Genomic DNA, 25300 nt, shown 5'->3' with positions numbered 1-25300 from the left:
CTGGCCTAGTAGAATGTGTCCCTGCCCATGGCAGGGGGATGGAACTGGATGATCTTAAGGTCCGCTCCAACCCAAACCATTCTATGATGCTATGCTCAGACTGAGGAGCATTACACATTGCCTCAGCTCCTGAGCCTACCTGGAGCTCCCCTCTGCATGGACAGAGGTTGGAGAAACCTCAAATTCATAGAATCATAGAATCATGGAATGGTTTGGGTTGGAAAGGACCAAAAGATCATCCAGTTCCAACCCCCCTGCCATGGGCAGGGATACCTCACACTAGACCATGTCACCCAAGGCTCTGTCCAACCTGGTCTTGAACACTGCCAGGGATGGAGCATTCACAACCTCCCTGGGCAACCCATTCCAGTGCTTCACCACCCTTACAGTAAAGTTCTTCCTTATATCCAATCTGAACTTCCCCTGTTTAAGTTTTAACCCATTACCCCTTGTCCTATCACTACAGCCCCCTGGTTAAATAAAGCTATTTCTGCAGTGGTTCTTGTTGACCCCCAGCACCAGGATCCTACAGGACCCTTTCACCTCCTGATCAAGATGGAAAAGAAGACAAAGCATGGAATGATCCAGCTCCGTGCCCTCTCAGCACAGAGGGAGGGAGACACCAGGCTCTTGTTGATGGAACACAGATCTCATCTGAAATACGTCACCAGAGGAGGAGGTGATCCCGGCGCTGGAGTCACGGGTTTCCCACAGCCACTGAGCGTAGGTGGGAAAAGGATGTTCTGCAGCAGAACGACTCCCTGTGGGTGGCTTTGAGGTTGGAGCTGGGTACAGGAGGGCTGGTGGAAGGGAAAACACCTTCAGTTACAAGATGATGTGATAAAAGAGGCAGATAATGCTTTAACTCTGGTTTGGTAGACAGGAGAAAGAGGCTCCCACCACCCTTTTGTGTATTAACCCAATGTTGAAAGCACTCACCCTGGTTCAGTCCCATCTAAGGGGGGTTAAATGCACCTCTGTGCCTCCAAAGAGGAATTACTCTGTCCTTTTATCTCCCATGGGGTGCATGATTGCTGAGCCAAGGACTTGTGTGCTGCCAGGACCCATGGTACAGCCCCATGGGCTTGGTCATCCTCCCTGGATGGTGGAGAGTTGGGCTCCATTGAAACACTTGACTCCAAAGGGAAAAGGTGTGGGGGGGTCTCCCATGTCAAGGCATTGCTCTTTGTCAGCTACCCATGAGCTCCTCCAGCACCAGTGATGCCTTTGTTTCCATTGATGCCTTTGTTCCCATTGATGTGCTCTTCCAAAAACAAGAGGTTTGGAAACCCTTTTTGGCAACCCAAAACCAAAAGAAACCCCAAATCCCACCAAGTTTGCTTCACACAACCCCGCTGTGAGAAGCAAACATGACTTTCTTGAACAGTTTCCTTCCTTTTATCCAGGAGAAAAGCCCCCAGTGGACCCAGCCTTCTCACCTTCCACATTACTTCCATGGAATAACTCACGGGACAAAGCCCCAGCTCCCATTTCACCATGCTGGAGATGAAGACGATGTCTCACCAAGGGTTAATCTGGGTGTTTAGGACTTTGGTTTGCTTTGGGTCAGGCTGTATGAGATCCAAATGATCTCACCAAACCTCAACAGCTTCAGATTTAAGTGATCCAAATGAAAATGGGTGAAAAAATGACCCATTTGGAAGCCCAACCTCGATCCCCACCTGCGTAGTAATTCACAACAGAGATGCACACTACAAAGTGTTTTGGAATCAGTGCTTTTTAATCCATAAAAGGTGAGAGTCCATGTACAAAATCAACCAAAACAAAACCACTGGTGTTAGGGAAATCATCCAACTCACACAACACGCGACCCCTCCGCTGATGCCAATGGAGGAGTTGGGTGATGCGGGTGGAAACGCGACGTGCAGGCTTCTAAATAAATACATCCCCAGCTCCAAGATGTCCCTGTTGGCAACACATTTAGAATGAGAGGGAAGATGCTGCTGGGATGCTTTAGCAGGAAGGTGGCCTTTCCTGTGAACCCACCGCCTTCCTTGGCACTCAAGCAGCTGGGAAGATGACGCAGGAAATCTGCCTGCACCAGATGGTGGCAGCCGGATCTCTAATCCGGTTTGATGATGTCTCAGTCTATAGAGAGGCTTCTTGGTTGTTAATACAGAGCTAGAAGCCCTGTGGAAGAAGTTCTTTACTGGGAGGGCGGTGAGGCACTGGAACAGGTTGCCCAAAGAAGTGGTGAAAGCTCCAAGGCCAGGCTGGACAGAGCTTGGAGCAACCTGCTCTAGTGTAAGGCATCCCTGCCCACGGCAGGGAGGCTGGATCTAGATGATCTTAAGGTCCTTTCCAACCCAAACCATTCCATGATTCCGTTATTCAGTTCTCCCTAACTAAAACCAGGGCTGAAAGCTCAGCACTCGGGCATTGTGCCACCAAGAAGTCATGATACAACCCCATGGGGATGCACTCGTGATGATATCCCTTGCACGTTCACTCCTTTAAACTAAATGTGTCACCACTTAAAAAGTACAAAAATACAATTGCATCTCTGAAGGGTATTTTATACCTACCAAGATCATCCAAGCACTGAAGAGCAGACAGCTCTTTAGCCTTCAGAAAAATAATGCACGAGGCAGAAATGGGATGGAGAAAATGGTGCCAATATATCTAAGAGCGTATTCGGAGTCTCCCAGCGTTTCCAGTACAATTACCAAGATGCATGTATCCATCAGCCCAGCTCCGGTATGAATGCTGACAGCACAGTGTTAGGGTATTAGCAACGTGTGCAAGATCCAATACTAGCACAAATTTAGTAGTTTAATAATCTGGAGGAGCTATCTTCCTGGAATTTTAATCTCATACCAAGCAAAAAAAAAAAAACCCAGCAAGACTCTTAGCTATTAATCTACTCACATATTTAGGGCAATCCACGTCTACTGATTAAAAGAAGCGAGACAAATGCACCTTAAGTCTTTCCCTTTTCTTCCAAAGAAGCAGCTGAGCTGCATTTGCTGCACCAACCTGGGTGGTTATTAATAAAACACAAACAAAAAAAGCACTAAAAATATGGTCAAAACCATTCTAATTTCAACCCATGCCACTGGGACGTCCCCTAACTGGTATCATGGCAGAGATTCGCAGCCCGCTGCTGCCTGTGCTGGACCCCACAATGGGATCACAAGTCCCACACTATCCTCTCTCCTGAAAAAGGGGAGTTGAAGGTGGAACTGGATTCAGCTCTGCCAGCAGCTCCTGGTGAGCAGTGATGCCACCTTCTACCTTGCAGAGAAAGCCTAGGAGATGCTAAAGAAGGTTACAGCTTTTGCTTTAATGGCTGGGGCTTGGTTTGGCTGCTCCTCGCACCAAGCAGAAGACACAAACCAGTCCCTGCTTTATATTGAAGCACAGCTCCCCCCCAGGTCCCCCCTAAGAGCAAAATGAAAGTTAAAAATCCAGGATAAATCAGTGTTTCCCCGTATTGTTTAGGCTGAGGATGGTTTAACACAGGAGAAGGGAGATGGAGGAGCTGGTGCTGTGCATCACTCGCCTCTTTGGAGAGGATCCGACCAGCGGCACATCCCTGGGACAGGGGGGTTCCTTGCAGCACCGACACCAGCACAGCCTGGAGGCCACCCAGTGCTTGCAAGGGTTCATGGGCAGCTAGCCCTGGAGTGGTAGGACACAAACTAACCCTGTAGCTGCTTCAGTACATGACCTCGTTGTCTCCCACCGTGGTGAAGGGGATGCCGTAGGTGCTCTTCTTGCTCCGCTTGCTCTTCTTGCTCCACACCAGCAGCGTGCTGGCGCTCTTGCTGTTCATCAGGCTCTTCCGGCTGTTCTCCTTGTTGCTCTTCAGCACCCCACTGCCCGAGGACATTGCTGCTGCCTTCTTGTCTGCCTGTTTGGGAAGCAGAGAGGGATATGAAGACAGCACAGCACATGAGCTGCAGACAAGATGCCAGCAGGAGCCTGGGGAACCTCTTGTGTTTCCCACCTAAGGCTTGGGATGTGACTTACAGCTTTCGGTCCCTCCGAGCCCTGCAGGGTTATCACACCGATCTCCACTCCCTCCTCCCCAGTGCTCTTTAGCAGCTGCACCACCTCAGCATGCTTGGACCACTTGCAATCCTTGCCATTCACTGAGATGATGTAGTCTCCTTCCTTCAACCCAGCTTCCTGTAGGGAAAGAGAGAAGATGCACATGTTTGAGCTCATGGATGTCACTGCATGTGGTCTGCTTGACATCCACCCCATTCCATGGGTGCCAGTCCTACAGAGATATGGACCACAAGGAGGGCTGGGGTCCATCCTCCACCTACAGCATAAAACACACAATGCCTTCATCATCCTAAAGCTTTTACATCTGCTCTGCAGCGTGTGGGATGCTCTAGAGACTAAGCACCTCTTTTGCTGCTGCTGGAGACGACCACAATCAACATCCAGCCTTGCAAAAAAAAGCATCCAGCTCTGACTCTCATAAAGGTTAAATGCTGCAGGTCGACAGAAAAAATTACATATATATAAAAAAATATTGCCTGCAAGCCTTGATCCTTCAGAAAACAGCAGGTTCAGCAAGGTTCTGCACACCCTTCATCTATCAATGCATCAACAAGGCTCTTGACGTGGCAGCTCAGGGCTGTGGGGACAGCATCAGAGCAAGAAGCAACTTAGCCAGCACATGTCAGGCCAGCTGCAGTGGAGGTTTAGAAGCTTATCCATGCAGGACAACCACATTTTGATGTCTATCTGGAGTCCAATCCCACCCCAGCTAAGTGCAATAAAGCCCATGAGACAAGATATGGACCACATATGGTCTTTGAGAAGATTTAGTCTCCCGAAAAAGGGAAATCCTGCTGCCAAGAGCATGTTGTTACAGAGATGCCGGGCTCTGGATGGCAGACTTGATGCTGAACAGTGCTGAGGGAAGAGGGAGACCTTTTGCACATCCCACCAGCCTGCTCCTGAAAGCTTCTGCTGGAACACAAAGCGTCCCCTGATACATCAGAAAGCCCAGAAATAAGTTTTCACTGCTCTAACTCATGTTTCAGACTTGCCATCTTGTTCCATCCACTGTCACGTCCCAAAATGGGGGAGAAGGGAGCTGGGTGCTTGCCAAAGAGAAGCTGCCAGCAGTTACAAACTGAGCTAATCTCTGTGTTTTTTTTCCTTAGCTGTCTCCTAAGGAATTAAAAACAACTCAATTATTTCCTGACACCCACCTGCAAGCCCCAGGCTGAGATCTGACAGGGATGAGTCTCCACCTCAGCACACCAATGCAGTTATCAACTGAGTGTTAAGACCTAAAACCACCCCAATACCCCTCAAGGTATCCTTTGACATCTCAATCCCAGCATCCCCATGGGGACAAGAAGATCCTGGGGTACTCACAGAAGCACAGCCCCCTGGGATAACCCCAGCAATGAGGACAGGGGAGTCTCCTCGGAGTGTGAATCCAAACCCATTCTCTCCTCTCATCAGATGGACTCTCCGCACTGGGTACCACTTGTTTTTGGCTGAGAAAACTGAAAGGGGCCCCTGGGATGAGGTGGAAAGATGGAAAGAACATTTTGGTGCAAGAACAACACCCTGGGGACGTGCAACCTTGCAAAACACCCACTGATGGGGAGGAGGCAGAGCAAGAAAGCGCATCTTTTGCTTTTCTTAAAGGATGTGATTTGGACCCTGGCCGGAGTTTTACACTTCCTGCACACCCAAAAGGTAGATTTATGCACTATAAAGCTAGAGGTGCTTAAAAGCCCATGCCAGATGTTGGTTTTACGAGCAGCAGTAGCTTTGTGCAGGTTGGGAAGGAGCTTAAGAGGTTTCTGCCCAGAGATAAGGTCTGGACATCTCTCCCAGCACTGCCCCACTCCTGCAAGGCATAGCAGTGAGCTGGTATCTATCTAGACACTATAATCCTGGAGCAAAGAAAACATAAAGCTCTGATGGGAAGAGCTTAATTCCCTGGCTTATTAACTCCCCTATTTAGGAACAAACAACAGTACCCAAGGAGGCATGATGGGTGGTGAGGATTGTCCCTGCTGCCTGGCTCTGGGGGATGCAGCCTAACTAGGGTGGACCAGTGGCAGGGTGTGAGGTAGTGGTCAAATCCGGCCAAATCCATCCTATCTTCCTGTCTTTCCCCCACTTTTTTATTCCCACAGGAGCAGGATATACCTGCCTGTCTTGGGGCTGTTCAACCAACCTTTCCCTGGGGTGCTGCACAGCCCTTGGGGTGCATGGGGCACAGGGACAGCACAATCAGGTCCCATAGCAGCCGCAAAGCTCAGCTCTGCTCCCCAGGACCCTGTAAACCTAAAGAGGGGAGGGATATAAAGGTCCAGTGGGATATTCCTAGTGCCTTTCAGCTGGCATCATCCTGCCCCCAGAAAGCTTCCTCTAAAGGGTCCCTTTGGTCCTTTCTCAGGCAAAACCCACCCTAAATGCCTGTGCTGCTCCACTGGGCACTGGTGGAGCTTTGTGACCCATTTAGGTCTTACAAAGACAGATCCATGCACCCTAACCCTCCTCTTGCACATGCCCCTGCCTTCTTTTCCTCCTTGGAAAGCTGCCCATGGGTGCAACGGCTGCACCAGAGAGGGAGAAGAGACAGAAAGAAAGGGGAGGAAGGAAACCAGGCAAGCGGAGCATGCAGGGGAGGAGGAGATGTCTGCTCCCATGAGGCACCCTTCATCCCATAGCTGTACGTACCAGCCTGTGGAAGAGGTCGGTCACCTTCACCTGGGAGAAGTTGGGGGGTTTGATCTCTGGTTTCTGGTGCGTTTTGGCTGGCAGAAGGGAGAGGAAAGCACATACACTGTGGTCAGGCAGTTGTGGCAGCTTCTGCCTCTACACTGTGCTCCCTGAAGAGGGATTTTACAACTCATAAGAGCTGCAACGTGCTCAGGCAGCTGCCAGACATGCAACCCAGAGCCAGGCTCCTACCTGTGATGACAGGGAGCTCTGGTCCCCAGCAACATGCCCCAAACTCGCCATGGGAGTTTGCCCACCCCATGCAACCTCAGCTTCACTTACGGTGAATATCTGGAGCATCTCCAGTTTCAAAGAAGTCCTCCTCATGGTCGATTTCAGAGTATTTGCTCAACGAACGCTTGTGGGCAAAGGAGAGGACCTCCTGCAGGATATCCATCTTCCTGAGGATCTTACACAAGCCGTGAATCCTCATGGCTTCCTCGTGCTTCATGATGGCTTTCTTCAGATGCGCTTTGCCTGCAAAGGAGCAGAGAGATCTAAGCCCAAGCGGAGCGGAGCTGTTCCCTCTCGGCTGCCTACGGATGACAGCAGCTCCCAGGGCTGTGCCACCCCGACGTGACTCAGGGACAGCCCAGTCACGTTTGCAGCCTGCCAGGCGTTCAACGTGCTGCTAAATGGAGTAGGTCCCAGCCGTCAGCTCGAGCCCCCAATGTAGGGCTGGGAAGGGACCTTGAAGGGTGACCTACTTCACTCCCCCGGCGCCGGAGCTGGCAGATGTTCCCAAAAAGCAAGCAGCAAAGGAGCTGCCACCACATTGTGCCACCCCCAAAGTCCCTCCTAATGCTTTAACCTCAATCTCCTCTGCAAATTAACTTCTCTCCGGCACCTTGCATCCCACGGGAGGGCAAATACACGAAGGACAATCAAGCCTTGTCCTCCTGGTGACAGCTTCGGGAAGATGCAACACGTCTCCCTCTTTTCTAGGCTAAGGAAAGCCTTCTCATTGCCCCACAGGTCCTGCTTGCCATCCTCTTCGGCATCTGCTCTTGCTTTGCTCCTCTTAAGTTGCCTTCAATGCGTTTTCTATCCTCATGGAAACGAAGCAGCCACGAAAACAGCTATATAAGCTAAACTACCAAAAAAGCTCTGTCTACGCACTCGTATCATAGAAACCCGGGTGCCTGTTGCGTTTCTCGGTTAGGACACACGGTGGCAACATAGAATCACAGAATAGTTAGGGCTGGAAAAGACCTTAAGATCATCCGGTTACAACCCCCCTGCCATGGGAAGGGACACCTCACACTAAACCATATCACCCAAGGCCTCGTCCAACCTGGTCTTGAACACTGCCAGGGATGGACCATTCACAAATTCCCTGGGCAACCCATTCCAGGGCCTCACCACCCTAACAGGAAAGAATTTCCTCCTTATATCCAATCTAAACTTCCCCTGTTTAAGTTTTAACCCGTTACCCCTTGTCCTGTCACTACAGTCCCTAATGAAGAGTCCCTCCCCAGCATCCCTATAGGCCCCCTTCAGATACTGGAAGGCTGCTATGAGTTCTCCACGCAGCTTCTCTTCTCCAGGGAGATGATGGGGTTTGCTCCAGGTTTATGTGGACCAAAGGCAGTGGCTTCAAGACCTTCACTTTTCTCCATAAGTCGCATTCGAGGAAGCATTTTGAGGCTAAATAGAACATAGAGAGGAAGATTCCCCCTAAAACTGTATCATATCCATCAATCCTATTTTATCAAAGCATCCACTGCCAGCAAGAAAGCAACTAGGTTTTAACGACTATCTAGTGACTGTCCTGGGATTTCCAAGAGATTACAGGGAACGGAGGTTGGGCATGGAAGTCCATGGCTCCACCCTGCTTAAGATGTGGGAATATATTATGTTTGAGAAAACATAATGTTGTAAGACCAGGAGACAAGGGAAGAGGGAGGGAAATATCCTTCCAGAGAGATGATTTTAGTGCCACAAGCTTCTTCCTTTACTATAAACCAAACCCAGAGCTGAGGCTGGTGGCTGCATGCTCATTTTTCACCAGCAGATGTGGGGAATGAGCTCCATTCAACAAGAACACAGGTAGAGCTTGAAGCTGGGCTGATGTATATCATACATGAAGAGAGGCTGAGAACACTGGGGCTGTTCAGCCTGGAGAAGAGAAGCTGCATGGAGACCTCAGAGCAGTTTCCAGTGTCTGAAGGGGGCTACATCAGGGATTGTAGTGATAGGACAAGGGGTGATGGGTTTAAACTGACACAGGGAAAGTTCAGGTTGGATATAAAGAACAAGCTCTTCCCTGTGAGGGTGCTGAGGGGCTAGCACAGGGTGCCCAGAGAAGCTGTGGCTGCCCCATCCCTGGCAGTGTTCAAGGCCAGGCTGGACGGAGCTTGGGCGACATAGTCTGGTGTGAGACATCCCTGCCCATGGGAGGGGTTTGGAACTGGATGATCTTAAGTTCCTTTCCAACCCAAACCCTTCTATGATTCTAGACACCAGATGACAGCAGCTGAGGGTGTTGGGGTGGTGTTACCATAACACTCTGGTTTGGGGGTATAAAGAGTCTCTCGTTGTATGTCCTTCACCTCTGATCCCCAGCAGTAAATCTGGCCAAGCAGCCAGGGTTGGTGATGTGATAAAAACTCCTTCCTGGTGGGACCTGTCTCCTTTCACACACGTGCAATGAGTGGAAAGAGCACCAGGAGGCAGCTCATGGGGGAGGCAAACAGATGATACCCAAAAACCAGGGTGCTGAGCTTTGCTCTCCTTTCAGCCTCCTTGGGGAGGAGCTGCCAAATCATGACTTAAGCTGAATAAGCAACACTCTGGTTTTGTCCCTCAAGCTGAAAATCCACATGGGAGGAAGTTTTTGTTTCCCAAACCTTTTGATGCAGCTAAAAAAGCCACCCCCTGGCATCTGCTGTGTCTTCTTGTAATCCAGCCAAGTCAGCAGCAAGGAGCTTCCAGGATCTCTGTGTCCCTGTGGATTTCTCCACACTGTGTTGGGTGATGTTACCTTGCTTAGAACATCTTTGTGCCTGAGGTTTTACTGTTAAACTTGGCTGGAAAAGTTGGTGCAAGCAATGTGAGTTGGTCCTCAGCACCCTAATAGAGATCCATGATGCTTTCCTGCCTTCCCAGGAAAGGCTCTTCCCAAAGAAAGCCTCAACATTATGTACTTTCATGGAGAAACCCCCCACAACAGCTCATCACACACCTTTGTGAAGACCATGCATCCATGAATAGGGTTACTGTGGGGCTCACTGCTCATACATCAAGGTTTCATTGCAAGCCCTGGGGGCTTTGCCCCCATCAATGTGCTTACCCAGCTTCCTCCTCTCCTCAGGGTCCTGCAGCAGGACACGGAGTGATGGTCCCTCTGGCATGGTGACATGGAACTGGATAAAAGCCTTCTCCTGCTCTGGCAGTTCAGCATCAGATGCCACTGTGTGAAACAGATGGGAGGGGATGAGTTTGGAGAGGTCAAGGCACCGCTTGACCACCCAGACCCCTGAGACAGTGGGGACAGGAGGACAATGAAGCCACATCCATGTTCACATGGCCCCAAACTTCAGCAGCAGCCAAACTTCCAACCACAGCCTGCGACAGCCACAGCATCACTGACGGGGAGAGGGAAGAGTTATCACACTTAAGGCATAGCACAAGTATCTGGTTCTTTTGACCCCTTCCCTTCTTTGCTCCAATCTGGAAGCAGGATTGGAAATAAAGAGCCCTGGGTTTTCCTCATCTGGAGGCTAGCGACATGGAAGCAACAACTAAAGCACAACAGCAGGGTAGACCAAAGCATAACCTGGGAGCTGAGCCCTCCTTGCTGTACCTGGGACCCCTGCATGAGCACAAAGCTTGCAGTACAACCAAAGGGGTCCTTCAATGGAGAAACTGAGATGGATTCAGAGCTCTGAGCACCATGTTGGGCTCTGTATGTGTCCTTTTTACACTCTTATTTCCAGCCAAACCTGTTCCTAATCCCCTTTGGTTCACAGGGAGCTCAGGGTTGGATGGCAGCCTCCTTCCCCAGGCACAAAGTGCATTCAAAAGGCTCCCAAGGACCTTTGTGGATCTCCTGGTCCAAAAGGAAGAGCACAAAGCTTGGGAACTGGTTCTCCCTGTGCAGCACCCCTGGGGGATTAAACTGCAGCTTAAGGAGTTTCTTGCCAGCTGGTTATGGGAGCTAAAGATCTGTTATTCTGAACAAGGGGTCAGGGAAAGGCAGTGAGGAAGCAGCTGAGATCTCAACATCATTGCTCTGGATGCAGCAATAAGCAATCCCTAGACACACAAATTCTGCATCTCCACCAGATTTGTGTTTCCTTCACCATTAAGGTTACCAGGAGCCTCCAAATGTTAGGGGAGAGGTTTGCCCTGTCCCTTGTAACCCCACATCAAACCCAGCTCCATCACCATTCTCTGCCATTTCTGTCTTTAAGTTGCACCTCACTGTCTGCCAGCTCTGCCCCAGCAGCTCAATTCTGCTTCTGCAACACCCACATGACACAAGCCTTGCAGCAAGGTTTGGACAGGCTCTGGAATGGGGGAGGATGCAGGGAAAGTCTGGCAGCAGTCACCATCACTGGCAGCTCTCCCCATGACTGGCACAGCTCTGCTTTGGCAGCCATCCCCCAAGAACCCTCCAGCCCGGCCTCAGCCACCTCATCAAGTGATGGGTCAGCTCCACATGTCACAGTGTGTGCATCACCTGCTTGCCCCCAGATCCTCTGCCTGACCCAAAATTGCTTGTAAGGGTGTTGGTGATCGTGCAATGGAGAGCATGGGTTGGATCCTATATCCATGCTCCAGCTGGCTCCATGAAGCCATATCAGCCTGGCTCCATCACAGCCACATGTACCCCACTGCCAGTACTCACCACCATGGGATTCCCAGAACAACCAGCCATTAAATTCAAGGTTCTTCTGGGTTTATCTTCATTTCTGAAGCCCTCAGCTGTCCTGGCACAAGTAATGGGTGCCCCAGAGGATACCCAGCTGAGAACATGGGCACACACATGGTCAACAGGTAGCTGACCCCCTATTTACCCACCCAGTCCCAAAGGGGACAGCAAATGACATCTCGACAGCACCTCTTTTGCTCACCTTCTTAGGAAGACTTAGCAAGCATTGTGCAAACCAGAAGTATGGGGGAAATCTGCCATATGCATGAATCCCTGAGTCAATAGGCAAGATCAACAGCGCAGAGCATCCCAAAAACTTTAGGTTTTGTATCCATCTACCCTGTGCATGTCTCCACCTCTTTATTTGCAACCCCTCCTCCTAAACAAGAGGCTATCACGTGGAGCCAGCACTTGGCTGAGCAGGCAGCTGCCTCTGAGATGTAACACTCACCAGGGCAGTCACAGAGGGCAATGGCAGCAAAGTAGTGAGAGAGGGCTTTGAAATGCTCCGATTTGACATGGACCATGGTGGTCCAAGAGAAGGGAACATAATCCTTCACGTGGGCCTGCGTCATCGTCTGGTGAACCAGAGAGTAGACATCTTCTACCTGTGGGTAGAAGGGACAACATGGGCTGAGACGTAGGACATCCATCAAAAGACAGTGACAGCAGGCCACAGAAGGAACCTCTCCAGTGGTAACATCCCCACCAAGTCCTCTCCTCCCCATGGTGCTCACCCTTGCTGCCTCCTGGGCGAGCTGGAGCTGTGTGAGGAAGTCGTGCTGGGCACGCAGCAGCGTCATCTTCTCAAAGACACACTCCTGGACCTGGGCAACCATCAGCCGCACCAGCATGTTCAGAGAGGCAGCGCTCATATCCAAGCTGGGAGCGTTGGAGAAGTTCTCCTTCAAGTAGTTAAAGGCACCTGCACAAAGGAGAAGCTCCTGGTAGCCACGGGGCTTATAAGCAGGAGGGTCAGGCTATTGGACCACGGAGGTTTCCCCACCAGCAGCACAGGAGGAGAAGAGCCAGTAACCAAGAAACATCTCACTATAACCAGTGGGTAAAAAGATGGGGCGTCCCTCCCTTGCTATCTAAACCATCCTTGTGCCCACATCTTTCTTCTCCAAAGGCCTGGGTAACCACAGTTGTTGGGCCTCTTTTATTCCCAGCTGCTTGCAGACAAATCAGCATCTCTCCTGTTCCCAGCTGGAACATCCCTACTGCTGTGTGGAAGCCACATTGAGTGGCTCTTGGGTCATCCCAGCTTCTCTTCATCACCCACAGAAGCAGCATGGTACCAACTTGTACTTGATTTGTGGTCCCTTGGAGATGCCCTGTCCTCATCCCTCTTTGCACACGTGTGGAATACTCCCAGCCCAGGGAAATGCTGCCCTCAGAGAGCCAGGAAAGGGGGGAACCCACGTACCTGCTGCCTTCTGGAAGGCATCGATGGCCTGGTTGAGCCCTGGCAGGGAGGCACGGTCCTGCCGTGCTCCAATCTGGGTGTGCAGAGCTCCAATGTTGAAGAGCACACTGCCCTTCTCGAAGGCCAGTGCTCGCTGGTGGGATGGGACCCCAGTCAGGGAGTCGTACCTGGGGAAGGGAAGAGTTGGATGCCCATTACTACACACGGAGAAGGAGGCTGGAAGGTTTTCAGTGTTCTTTATGGGCCCAAAGCCACTGTTCCCATCACAGCTCATCCCCATAGGGTGTGTTCTTTCCCCTGCATCCCCTAATCAACTCACCCATGGCAACAGCAAACCCACCTCCTTATGTCCACCAGCCCTGGCTTTGCTGCAGAGGCTGCAATCCCACCGTGGAGGCTTGATCCCAGCTCCCCCCCCCCACTCAGTTCACTAAGGGGGATGGGGAAAACTGCACCAACCAGTGGAAGTAGACACCCAGGCTTTTGGTGGGAGGGAAGAAACGGCTGTCAAGGAAGTAGAGCTGGTTGTAATACTCCATCAAGAGCTCGAGCCCAGCTTCATTGCGGCTTGGGGTGCGCATCGCCTGCAACGATGGGAGAGGAGACATGAGGGTGGGAAAGGGAGAGAGAAAAATGGGAAAGGAAATGATGGATTTATGGAGCTGCACATGCTGGTCAGGCCAGGGAGGGGAAAACTCCACCTGAGTTATTCGATCAAATGGATCAGATCAATACAATCAATAGGATTAGATCAACGGAATCAACCAGGTGGGAAAAGACCTTTAAGCTCATCCAGTCCAACCGTTCCCCAGCACTCCCAAGGCCACCACTAACCCATGGCACTGAAGGCCTTGGCTACATGGTGTGTGAACACTTGCAGGGATGGTGACTCCAGCCTGCCCTGGGCAGCCTGTTTCAATGCCTGAGCACCCTCTGGGGAAGGAATTGTTCCTCAGCTCCATCTAAACCTGCCCTGGTGCAGCTTGAGGCCGGTTCCTCTTGTCCCATCCCTTGTTCCTTGAGAGCAGAGCCCAGCCCCTCCTGGCTCCATCCTCTTCTCAGGCACTTGTAGGGAGCAATAAGGCTCCTCCCCGAGCCTTTTCTTCTCCAGACTGAACCCCCCAGGTCCCTCAGCTGTTCCCCATCACACTTGTGCTCCAGGCTCTGCATCAGCTCCACTGCCCTTCCCTGGTCCCACTTCAGCACCTCAATGTCTCTCTTGTAGTGAGGGGCCCACAACTGGACACAGGATTCAAGGTGCGGCCTCACCAGTGCCCAGCACAGGGGGAAATGCAGTGAAGATGCTGTGCAGCAGGGGGAGGCAGCCCCACGGCACAGATTCAGCTGCAAGAAAGTTTGGGGAGGTACCAGTTTGGTGATGGGGCGCCCAAACCTGGAGCCAGCAGCCTGAGAGCTGTGCTGGATGTGATGCTCATCTAAATCAGGCTGGGATTATTATTGTTTTCAAAAGAAAGTCATACAAAGTCTCATGAAATAAATGCCATGGAAGAAATAGGATTTATGCTTTTAATAAAAGCCCTTGAGCTTTTGACCTGGCATGGCGAGGAGGGTCAGAGCTCTCCTAACAACTAATGTTAAAGACAGGCCTTTTGCCATTTTCTGGCTTTGCAGGGTTCCCCTCCCACAGGCTAAAGGCAGGATCAGGCCCATTCATAAGGGCTTGATCCAGTCTCTTTATTTCCAGTCTCCTGAACCAAAGGCAAAACATGAAATAACCTACAAAAGCTGTTATATAGGAGAGGAGCAAATCCACCTTTACTGGATTGCTTTACATTTCCCCTTCTCCAGATGCTAACTGGGGAGAGAGCAGTTGTTTGGCCTTACTGGGGTGAACAGTCACAAATGATTACTGGTGCTTAGTGTAGGAATCCTGTACCCTAAGACAGAAGGATAAGGATGCAGCTTGGAGAGAGGATGAGGAGACCCCTGGAGCAAAATGTGGCACCTTCAACAAGTGTTTCTGGACAAGTCAAAGCAAGACTTTGTAATTGAAGATACCAACCTGTCTCAGCTCCATGAACTCTTTGATTTCTTTCTCAAACAAGATGCCCTCTTCTCCATAGTGTTCACTGATGAAATCCTGGATGGGGAAACAAGAGAAGAGAAAACCTTGAGTCACCCTTTAAAACAGATTTGCATGATTTAAAGGCTGATTTGGGGCTGTTCTGTATAAGCAACTTGCCAGCTCTCCCCGCAAGTGAAAAACAACTCCTCCCTGCTTGGCTCTTGGTGTTCAATATCTCTAGACCCTCACCTCCCATTTTCCCATTTTGTAAGTCCAGCTCCTCTACATAAACTTGGGGTTTTGCAGCTCTTCCAAGACAGAAACTGTTTTGGAGCTGCTGCAGCATCTCCTCTACAGCACCCAACAATCCCCATGTACTGAAATATCTCCCAAAGTGCACAGTCATTCCCTTCCATCATCTTCCATCACGTCAAGAGTGTGGAACCCTGATGCTCACCTTCAGTGGTGTCAGCAAATCCAGCTCCTTCGTCTCCTTCAGACCCAAAGGGATCATGGGGACGCTGATGGACTCACTGGAAGAAGTCAGCAACATATTTGGTGGTTGGTTTAAAAGCCTTAGAGAGACCTTTTGTGTCAGGGACTAAAATAAAGCAGCTCTTTGCCCTGGGTTTGTGCTAAAACTAGAAGAGGACTCAATTCTGCACAGCAGAAGGATGCTCTTCCCAATGGAAATGGCAGCACAAGAGAAGAATAGAACCTGAACCTACCACCCTTATTCCTCCAGCTTCTCCTTGTCACTCCCTAACAAAGGTAACAGCCACAAAATCAGCTCCAGCAATGAAGCTGCTTTAATACCTTGGTAACCAGGCACAGGTCATGGACTCACCCACTCCTGTGTGCTAATCTGGGCTCTGGTGCTGATAAAGCCTTGCTCAGGCTGCACACTGTGCCTGATATTGACATGTTCTACCTCTATTAAAAGAAATTGTCTATTAATAGCTCTTATTACAGAGCTCAGTTGATATTGTAAAGCCCTGAAGATGATGATGACGTTGGGAACACCCAGTTAGGGAGTGGTTTGTATTTCAGCATGAAAACGGGGCAGGTGTACAGCACTGAGGAAGAAGAGCTGCAGAACCACAGCCAGAAAGGACCATCTTCTCCCTGACAGGGGATTTAGCAGCTATTCTGATTCTCTGCTGCCAACAGGTAAAGAAATTGTGTGTATGAAGAGCAGAGCCTGCAGCATGCAATTCACAGCCCTTCAAAGAATCATAGAATGGTTTGGGTTGGAAAGGACCTTAAGATCACCCAGTTCCAACCCCCTGCCATGGGCAGGGATGCTTCACACTCGACCAGGTTGCTCCAAGACCCATCCAACCTGGCCTTGAACACTGCCAGGGATGCAGCACTTACTACTGCTTTGGACGGCCTGTTCCAGTGCCTCACCACTCTCACAGTAAAGAACTTCTTCCTTATCACCAACCTGTTTCAGTTTGAATCCATCACCACTTGTCCTATCACTACAAGCTGGACCCATCACCCAATTCCTGTACACAAAGACAGAGAACATGGCACCTGCAGCTCAAATTTGCTCCACAAATGCTTTCCCTCATACCCATTTATCCCTTGGGGATGCCCCCAATACTATCACTGAGCCACGTTACTGAATCCTTGGCCACTTGGCCTAATTTAAAGAGACAAGGAAGTCTGGCACAGGGTGAGATGGGAGCTGGGTCAGGCAGGATCAAGCTCTTCCCAACCCAGATTTGCACAACTCTTTCTCCTTCCCTCCAGAAACTGCTGCTAACTTGTGAGCACATCACTCATTAATCCAGGGAGGAAAAGAGGCAAAGAAAGCTGTAGAAACCAGGGGAGCAGGGCAGGGAGGCTGCACCCACATTCTCATCCCTTCCTACTGAATAAACAGCTTCAAGAGCTATAATTAGAGCAGAAAAGCCATTATTGTTTGTCCCTACCAAGATTTCCGCTCGAATCCAATGCCTGCAGCAAACAAAGGAGTGTTTGTTCGGCCTGGGCAGGGGTTTGGGGTTGCTGCTGTTGCTGGTTTCTATTTAAACCAGGGCAAACCAGAGGCAGGTAAGAAAAGCTGAGCCCTGATAAGGAAGAACTCTGGGAGGATGCATGCAACACAGATGTTGCATCCCTGCTTCTAGTGCAGAAGAAGCATCAACATCCAGGATTCCATTCAGAGGCTACAGACCCTCTGACTACAAACACCCAAGGGTGGCAGACGTATGGGGCTCACTTGGCTTTATTCCCCATAGGAGATCCCATGAACCTAACTCATTTCTGCCCCAAGATCATCCTGGTCCCACATTTAATGTCATTGCAGTAACCTACAAGATGAAGTCACTGATGCTCTCCTGGTCTTTGCACCTCTTTCTATTCCCACTACCACAACCATCCTCCCATGAGAAAGGAGCAAGCATTGGGAAAAGCATGTGGATGGACATAAAGTCATAAAACCACTGAATGGTTCGGGTTGGAAGGGACTTTTGAAAGTCATCTAGTTTAGCCCCCTGCAATAAGGAGGGACAACTTCAACTAGACCAGGTTGCTTAGAGCCCTGCTCAAGCTCACCCTGAGTGTCTCCAGGGATGGGGCATCTGCAGCCTCTCTGGGCAATCTGTGCCAGTGTTTCACCATTCACAACTTCCTTGGGCAACCCATTCCAGTGCCTCAGGTGGAGTTTCGTCCGCTAAAAACCTTATTTCACATGGTGGAAAAATCTCTTGCTCAGGAAAGTGGATGATACAAGTAAAGATGGTCATTTCTAACCTATTCCTCCTGCTTTGGGACACCAGTGTGTCCTATCCCTGGCAGTGTTCAAGGACAGGTTGGACAGAGACTTGAGTGATGTGGTCTAGTGTGAGGTGTCCCTGCCACAGGGGTTTGTAACTGGATGATCTTAAGGTCCTTTCCAACCCAAACCATTCTATGATTCTATGCACCATACATCCCCAAACATCTAAGTATCTACTAGCAAAAGAGGTTGAATTGGGTCTCCTTACAGCTCTATAAATGAAACACTGATGTTCCCAGGACAAAAAACTGCTTCCAGGCTCATGTCCAAGTCCTCCCCTATCCTTCAGCCACTACTTAGTGGTCATTACCAGAGGGCCAAACCCTGTACAGAGCAGGAGGCAGAGCAATAGGTACACGAAAGATGCTGACCTGCTCCCAGGAAAAGCAAAAATCAGCTACTAGTAGCAGTAATAATACAATGCCAGCTGAAAAAGCTGCGCTTTGCACTCCATAGGCTCTGTACCTGTCATTCTGGTACACATCCATGCTGCTGTTCAGCTCCTCCAGCTCCTCCTTCAGCAGCTGCAGGTTGGAGTTCACGTAGCTCAGCTCCAGGGCAACTGTTTCTTTGACCTTGTGGTTACTGGTGGCCCTGCAAGATAACACAACATGGATCAAACCTCCCCCATTTCATCAGTGCCTCTATTTGCACCCATTTGGTTAGCGACAGCCAGCATGGCTTCACTAAGGGGAAATCCTGCCTGACCAATTTGGTAGCCCTCTATGATGGGGCTACAGAACTGATGGACAGGGGTAGAGCAGTTGATGTCATCTACCTGGACTTGTGCAAAGCGTTCGACACTGTCCTGCATGACATCCTTGTCTCTAAATTGGAGAGACATCAATTTGATGGATGGACCACTCGGTGGATAAAGAACTGGCTGGATGGCTGCACACAAAGAGCTGTGGTCAATGGCTCAATGTCCGGCTGGAGACCAGTGATGAGTGGTGTCCCTCAGGGATCGGTGTTGGGACCGGTCTTGTTTAACATCTTTGTCACTGACATGGACAGTGGGATTGAGTGCGCGTGATGACACCAAGCTGTGTGGTTCAGTTGATACCCTGGAGGGAAGGAATGCCATCCAGAGGGACCTCAACAGGCTTGTGAGGTGGGCTGATGCCAACCTCATGGAGTTTAACCATGCCAAGTGCAAGGTCCTAAACCTGGGTCGGAGCAATCCCAGGCACAGCTACAGGTTGGGCAGAGAAGAGATTCAGAGCAGCCCTATGGAGAAGGACTTGGGGGTGTTGGTTGATGAACATGAGCCAGCTTCAGTGTGAGCTCACAGACCAGAAAGCAACTGTATCCTGGGCTGCATCAAAAGCAGCGTGACCAGCAGGTCGAAGGAGGTGATCCTGCCCCTCTACTCTGCTCTTGTGAGACCTCACCTGGAGCATTGCGTGCAGTTCTGGTGTCCTCAACATAAAAAGGACATGGAACTGTTGGAACAAGTCCAGAGGAGGCCATGAGGATGCTCAGGGGCTGGAGCACCTCCCGTATGAAGACAGGCTGAGAACACTGGGGCTGTTCAGCCTGGAGAAGAGAAGCTGCGTGGAGACCTCAGAGCAGCTTCCAGTGTCTGAAGGGGACTACAAGGATGCTGGAGAGGGACTCTTCATTAGAGACTGTAGTGATAGGACAAGGAGCAACGGGTTAAAACTTAAACAGAGGAAGATATAAGTAAGAAGTTCTTTATTGTAAGGGTGGTGAGGCACTGGAATGGGTTTGCCCAGGAAGTTGTGAATGTTCCATCCTTGGCAGTGCTCAAGGCTAGGTTGGACAGAGCCTTGGGTGACATGGTTTAGTGTGAGGTGTCCCTGGCGGTGGCAGGGAGTTGGAACTTGATGATGTTAAGGTTCTTTCCAACCCTAACTATTCTATGATTCTATTTGTCAACGTTTGGTTGCACTCAGAAATAGAGATGAAGTTATCCAATTGTGTGATTCCAAGTGCATCCATCCAAACCTACCTGAAGAACCTCTTGCCTTGCATATGATCATGGAATGGTTTGGGCTGGAAGGAACCGTAAAGCTCATCTAGTCCCACATCCCATGCCACGAGCAGGGACACCTTCCACTAGAGCAGGTTGCTCCAAGCCCCTGTGTCCAACCTGGTCTTGAACACTGCCAGGGATGGGGCAGCCACAGCTTCTCTGGGCAAACAGTGCCAGTGCCTCACCACCTCAGCATAAAGAATTTCTGAGGCCAGGCAAAATTCCTTACACTGTTGCACCCTGCTCAGATGAATCATGGAATTAACCAGGTTGGAAAAGACCTTTAAGCTCATCCAGTACAACCATGCCCCAGCACTCCCAAGGCCACCACTAACCCATGGCACTGAGGCCTCCTCTCCACAGTGTGTGAACACTTGGCAGGGACGGTGACTGCAGCCCTGCCCTGGGCAGCCTGTTCCAATGCCTGAGCACCCTCTGGGCAAGGAATTGTTCCTCAGCTCCATCTAAACCTGCCCTGGTGCAGCTTGAGGCCGGTTCCTCTTGTCCCATCCCTTGTTCCTTGGGAGCAGAGCCCAGCCCCTCCTGGCTCCATCCTCCTCTCAGGCAGTTGTAGGCAGTGATCAGGTCCCCCCCAGGTCCCTCAGCCATTCCCCATCACATTTGTGCTCCAGGCCCTGCACCAGCTCCGCTGCCCTTCTCTGGCCCCGCTCCAGCACCTCAATGTCTCTCTTGTAGTGAGGTGCCCAGAACTGCACACAGGATTCAAGGTGCGGCCTCACCAGTGCCCAGCACAGGGGGAGAACCTGCTCTTTCTGCAACCTTCCCCTTGCCCATCTACACTGCCACCTCCAGTGCAGCTTCAGCTTTGGCTATGAGCATTCAAGCTGCTCATCCACATCAAATAATAGTGATTAACGTGAGGTTTGAGGAGAAAAATTTCAGTTTTGGGTGCAAAACCCCCTTCTTTATAAGAAAAGTACTCACCCATTAGCAGAGCTGGACCCTGCTCTCCCTTCCCCACTTGTGCCCATTAGGAGATGTAAACAGCAAGGACTGATTTCAGCTGCCTGCTCCCAGGCTGATTACACCTTCCTTATCTGCTCCAAAGGAAAGTGGGGAGAGATAAGCCAGAGCTGACAGCTGCAGTCCTCAGCCCAGAGGGGCTCTGGCTGCTAGTGCTAAACCATGCTCCAGGAAAAACAACACTAGCTCTGCTTTCCCCCAGCTTTTACAGAACACGGTGCATTTGACTTGGTATTAAGCTGGTTTTAAGATGCTGGTCCTTTAGTGTCTCCTCCCCTGACTCCTCTTTGCTGGGATTTTCCCAAGATCAATGCATTTGCTTTATTCTAAACCAAGCAAAATCATAACAGGTCCAAATATCTCTGTGGCCACTTCTATTTAAACATCCTTCAGCATTCCATAGAACGGTTTGGGTTGGAAAGGACCTTAAGATCCTCCAGTTCCAACCCCTGCCATAGGCAGGGATGCCTCACACCAGACCATGTTGCCCATGGCTCCATCCAACATGGCCTTGAACACTGCCATGGATGGGGCAGCTACAGCTGCTCCGGGCACCCTGTGCCAGCACCTCACCAGAGTAAAGAACTTCTTCCTTATCTCCAACCTGAACTTCCCATTTTATATATCTCTATATATTCATTTCTTACATTACTAATAGCTGATTTGCAGCACCAGAGTAACATTTACACATATCCATGATATATTTCTGACCAGTGCTTTCACCCCTGTTCTGAAGCAGAAAGGACACACCACCCTCCAAAGCCCAATTTTGCTCTGCAGTATTTTACATGTACATGCAAGTTCTTCCAAGACTTGGCACCAGGTTTGAAAGCCCAATATCACTTTGGAGCACTTCAGTCTGCATTCTGCAAGGGCCACATGAAGCAGAAAGAGCACAGTTACCTATCAGAGAGAGAATTTAGGGGAGCACTTGATCTTTCTGTGTGCAAACCCACGCTGATGCACCTCATGGTCTCCATCCAGCGCAAGCACTGAGCTCTATATGAGCACACAGAGCCTATGTAACTTCATAGAGGAGGTTGATGGAGACAATCATTGTTTGCTTAACCAACATCAAAGATTTCTGATTCATTCTTTATTTCATTATGGAAATGGTTTATTTGCCACACTTTTATCTCCCCCATTGCTTCTCTCAATCCCAGAACATGAAAAGAAAAGCTTTCTGCTGCCTCTTCCCCTTTATTTATCCAGCAAACAACCCCTCTTAACACACACCGAGCAAACACCACATGTACCTTTTAGTTCCAACACTACACTCATAGCAACCTCCCCAGGAAAGGAGGCTGATATGCTCAAGAGAACAGTTCAGGAAGTTATTTTCTTTAAAGCATTGAGATTTGAGGGTTGGTTTAGGTTTGTTTCAGCTGCAAACTCAGGCTGGGCAATCCACAGCTTTAATCCATTTCCATTTAGCACTTACATGCAAAGGAAGTTTCTCCCTGCAACTCGAGTCTATAGGTTTTAAGCAATAAACATTACAATATAATATCCCCCATCTCAGCCTTTAATTTCAGGCCCAAGCTTGATTCTTCTTCCCCCTAGATTTCCCCTATTTTCTAAGCTCTGGGCATCACATCACCCAGAAACCCCCATTATCACTCAGCCGCAAAGTGGACGTGTGGGAGGGAGGGAGAAGTGGCTGCTCCCAAAGGACATTCAAAGTGCTGATCCAGCAAAAAGAGGGCAGCCCCATCACTGCATTGCCCTGGCTGAGTAATTAAGATGTGTTTTGCATCACATTCTTGCTCACTCCCCTGCATGTAGTGATGATTCCCACTGTTTGCACCCAAACCGCAGCCAGGCACATTTCTGCTGAGCCAGCACATTTGCCCCTACGTATTATTTGCTTTTAATAATGAAAAAGAGGCACATGAAGAGGCACATGATGAGATTTCATGGCCTCAGTTTAATTAGATGAGGCATAGCAGCATGCTTGAAGCAGTAGTGTGCAAGGACTGTATCCACACCTCCCCTGAGAAGCACCAGTGGTGTCAGCCACCAGTAAAGCACCATTTCTTCCTATGGTTTGGTGGAAAAACTATTATTCCCTTGTTCCAGGTTCAGTATGGAATTCAATATTCCCTTCAATTCCAGGCCACTGATGTTAAATCATTCAATATATAGTCATATATACTGAATAGTCATATATACTCATATATAACAGTTATTTAATTGGAGAAAATAAACTGGCAAAATATGCCCCAAAAGGCTATTATAGGGCAGCCTTATGATATTTCCTTATATTTAAGGACATGACCATCCTCCATGTGGTCCAATATCCTACAGGAACATGAGATATACAGAAGACCTACAAAAAAGGTCATCCTTGGGTTAAAATAAGGTAAAATAGCAGCAAAATTTGTGTCTTTGTATCATGAACATTATACAGCAGAAGGCAGTAACGCACAGGCTCTCCTTGTGCTGGTCCAGCTGCAATCTGAAAGCCATGTAAAGGTGCCAACTGCTGCACCATCCCATAAATGCATCTTCTGACAGGGTGAAGAGCCTGTTGAAGGTGAAGGCCATGCCCATATGTAAAGACATCCCTGAATTTTCAGGTTCTGCTCTGCTGGAAGCACTGGGATGGGTTTTCTGGAAATCAAGCTGGATGTGACTCACTCCCTGGGGTTATCAGGCAGGAGCTCTGCAGTCCAAGCTCAAACCCAGTTAAACTTTTATTCCCATTATTCCATCTGCTCACACCCTGCTTTGTACCAGTCTGGCAGGACATTAAAACTAGACGCTTTTGTTAAAATTCATAGCATTAGCATTGAATGAAGCAGCTATATCCAGGATGAATGCTGCAAGGCCTGGGGAACACTGAACAAACCTCAACCATAGCCATGGAAGGGCCAGCATCATAAAATGGTTTGGGTTGGAAAGCTCATCCTGTTACAACCCACTGCCACAGGCAGTGATACTCTCCACTACATCAGGCTGCTCCAAGCTCCATCCAACCTAGCCTTGAACACTGTCAGGGATGGGGCAGCCACAGCTTCAGCATCAGCCACCGTCAAGGGAAGCAGTTAATGCTGAAATTATGGATTCCACCATCACTACATAACGGATTTCTATCTCTTGGCAAATCCCTCCTGGGCCAGAGGGATGCTCTGGGGACCAGCACTCACCTGAAGAGGTTTTCTGCCCCCGCTCGCATCCTCATCTCCTTGTTGATCTGCTGGTTAATCCGGGCCCGGCGATGCTGCAGTTTGCTGCGTTGGGTCTGCGCAAATGGGTCACAGCCCTGCTGAGAGAGAAGGGCAGGGTCTCACCAGAAAACCAGCACCACTTTATGGTTAGAAATGGCACTTTGATAGCCTGGGATTGCACTTGAAATAAAAGGTTTAGTCTTTAACACCATGTGTTGGGTTTTATTTCCTAGGCTACTCAAAATGCTTCCCAAATGCAACCATGAACAGGAACTAAGCATCTCTTTCCTAATGTCCTATCATCCAGACATGAGACAAGACCCAGGGGGCTGCAGATGAGCTCTATATAACCCTCAAGCTCTGTAACAGATGTGACCCCATGCCTATAAGTGCTTTCATCTCCTTCCAGCTATAGGGGATCAAGTGCAGATGGCAAGTCAAGAGTTCACAGGGGTGGAGAAATGAATTGCACAAAGCAGTAAACGAATTCCATCCCTTCCTCCTTCCTTGGCTTTGGCTCTTTCTGCAGACAGGGAAACACATTTAATCTCTGACTTCAGGAAATGACAGACAGCAATATCCCTCTGTCTCACAGGAGGGAAAAGTTTATTATGGGATGCCCCAGGCAGTGCAGTTGAAACAAGGAGGGTCTCTGAATCCAGCGGCCACAAAAAGCTCTACCCAAGCGAATGATTTCCATTGTCTGAGGAGAAGTTCAGATGGATGAAGTGAGGCTCTAAAAGACCCCTGGATAAAACAAACCCAAAATACACCCAAACAACCAAAAACCCCCAGGAAAACAACCTTGTTTGGGAGAGCACATAGTTGGTCAGTTGAGATGGAGAGGAGAGGATGGAGACCTCCTGCTTTTCATACATCAGTGCAAAACATGGGCAGATCCCTCCAAGAACATATGAAGATCCACTGAGGCACTGAAATAAATTCCTCAAAGGCATTATTTCATAGAATCAGACTGGCTTGGGTTGGAAAGGACCTTAAGATCATTCAGTTCTAGCCCCCTCCATGGGCAGGGGCACTTTGCACTAGACCAGGTTGCTGCAAGCCCCATCCAACCTGGCCTTGAACACTTCCAGGGATGGAGCATTCACCACTTCTCTGGGCACCCTGTGCCAGTGCCTCAGCACCCTCACAGGGAAGAGCTTCTGCCTTAATCTAGCCTGAACTTCCCCTGTTTCAGTTTGAAGCCATGTCCCCTTGTCCTATCACTCCAGTCCCTGATGAGGAGTCCCTCTCCAGCATCCTTGTAGCCCCCTTCAGACACTGGAAGCTGCTCTGAGGTCT

General features: G+C 49.7%; 1 protein-coding gene across 2 annotated transcripts in view; it reads right to left on the bottom strand.

The window, feature by feature from the left end:
- Nucleotides 1-1720: 1720 nt before the first annotated feature.
- RHPN1 (rhophilin Rho GTPase binding protein 1) overlaps nucleotides 1721-25300 on the bottom strand; it is a 33298-nt gene continuing 9718 nt past the window's right edge. Inside the window, exons 2-15 of one of the 2 annotated variants that reach the window (XM_057406668.1) lie at nucleotides 23978-24096; nucleotides 18314-18442; nucleotides 15518-15593; nucleotides 15058-15135; nucleotides 13494-13618; nucleotides 13035-13201; nucleotides 12343-12530; nucleotides 12057-12213; nucleotides 10022-10141; nucleotides 7012-7206; nucleotides 6688-6764; nucleotides 5365-5511; nucleotides 3994-4152; nucleotides 1721-3874 (exon numbers count right to left, since the gene is read on the bottom strand). In XM_057406668.1, the coding sequence (XP_057262651.1) occupies nucleotides 3680-3874; nucleotides 3994-4152; nucleotides 5365-5511; nucleotides 6688-6764; nucleotides 7012-7206; nucleotides 10022-10141; nucleotides 12057-12213; nucleotides 12343-12530; nucleotides 13035-13201; nucleotides 13494-13618; nucleotides 15058-15135; nucleotides 15518-15593; nucleotides 18314-18442; nucleotides 23978-24096 (1932 nt within the window). In that variant the 3' untranslated portion in view covers nucleotides 1721-3679. The remainder of the gene's footprint in view (nucleotides 3875-3993; nucleotides 4153-5364; nucleotides 5512-6687; nucleotides 6765-7011; nucleotides 7207-10021; nucleotides 10142-12056; nucleotides 12214-12342; nucleotides 12531-13034; nucleotides 13202-13493; nucleotides 13619-15057; nucleotides 15136-15517; nucleotides 15594-18313; nucleotides 18443-23977; nucleotides 24097-25300) is intronic. The other variant, XM_057406669.1, reaches the window with a different exon arrangement.

Source organism: Pezoporus wallicus, unplaced genomic scaffold (assembly GCF_028554395.1).
Source record: "Pezoporus wallicus isolate ANWC-B61680 ecotype Strahan unplaced genomic scaffold, APGP_CSIRO_Pwel_v1 contig_13859, whole genome shotgun sequence".
Taxonomy (NCBI): domain Eukaryota; kingdom Metazoa; phylum Chordata; class Aves; order Psittaciformes; family Psittacidae; genus Pezoporus; species Pezoporus wallicus.
This window is presented reverse-complemented; position numbering and strand designations above follow the sequence as displayed.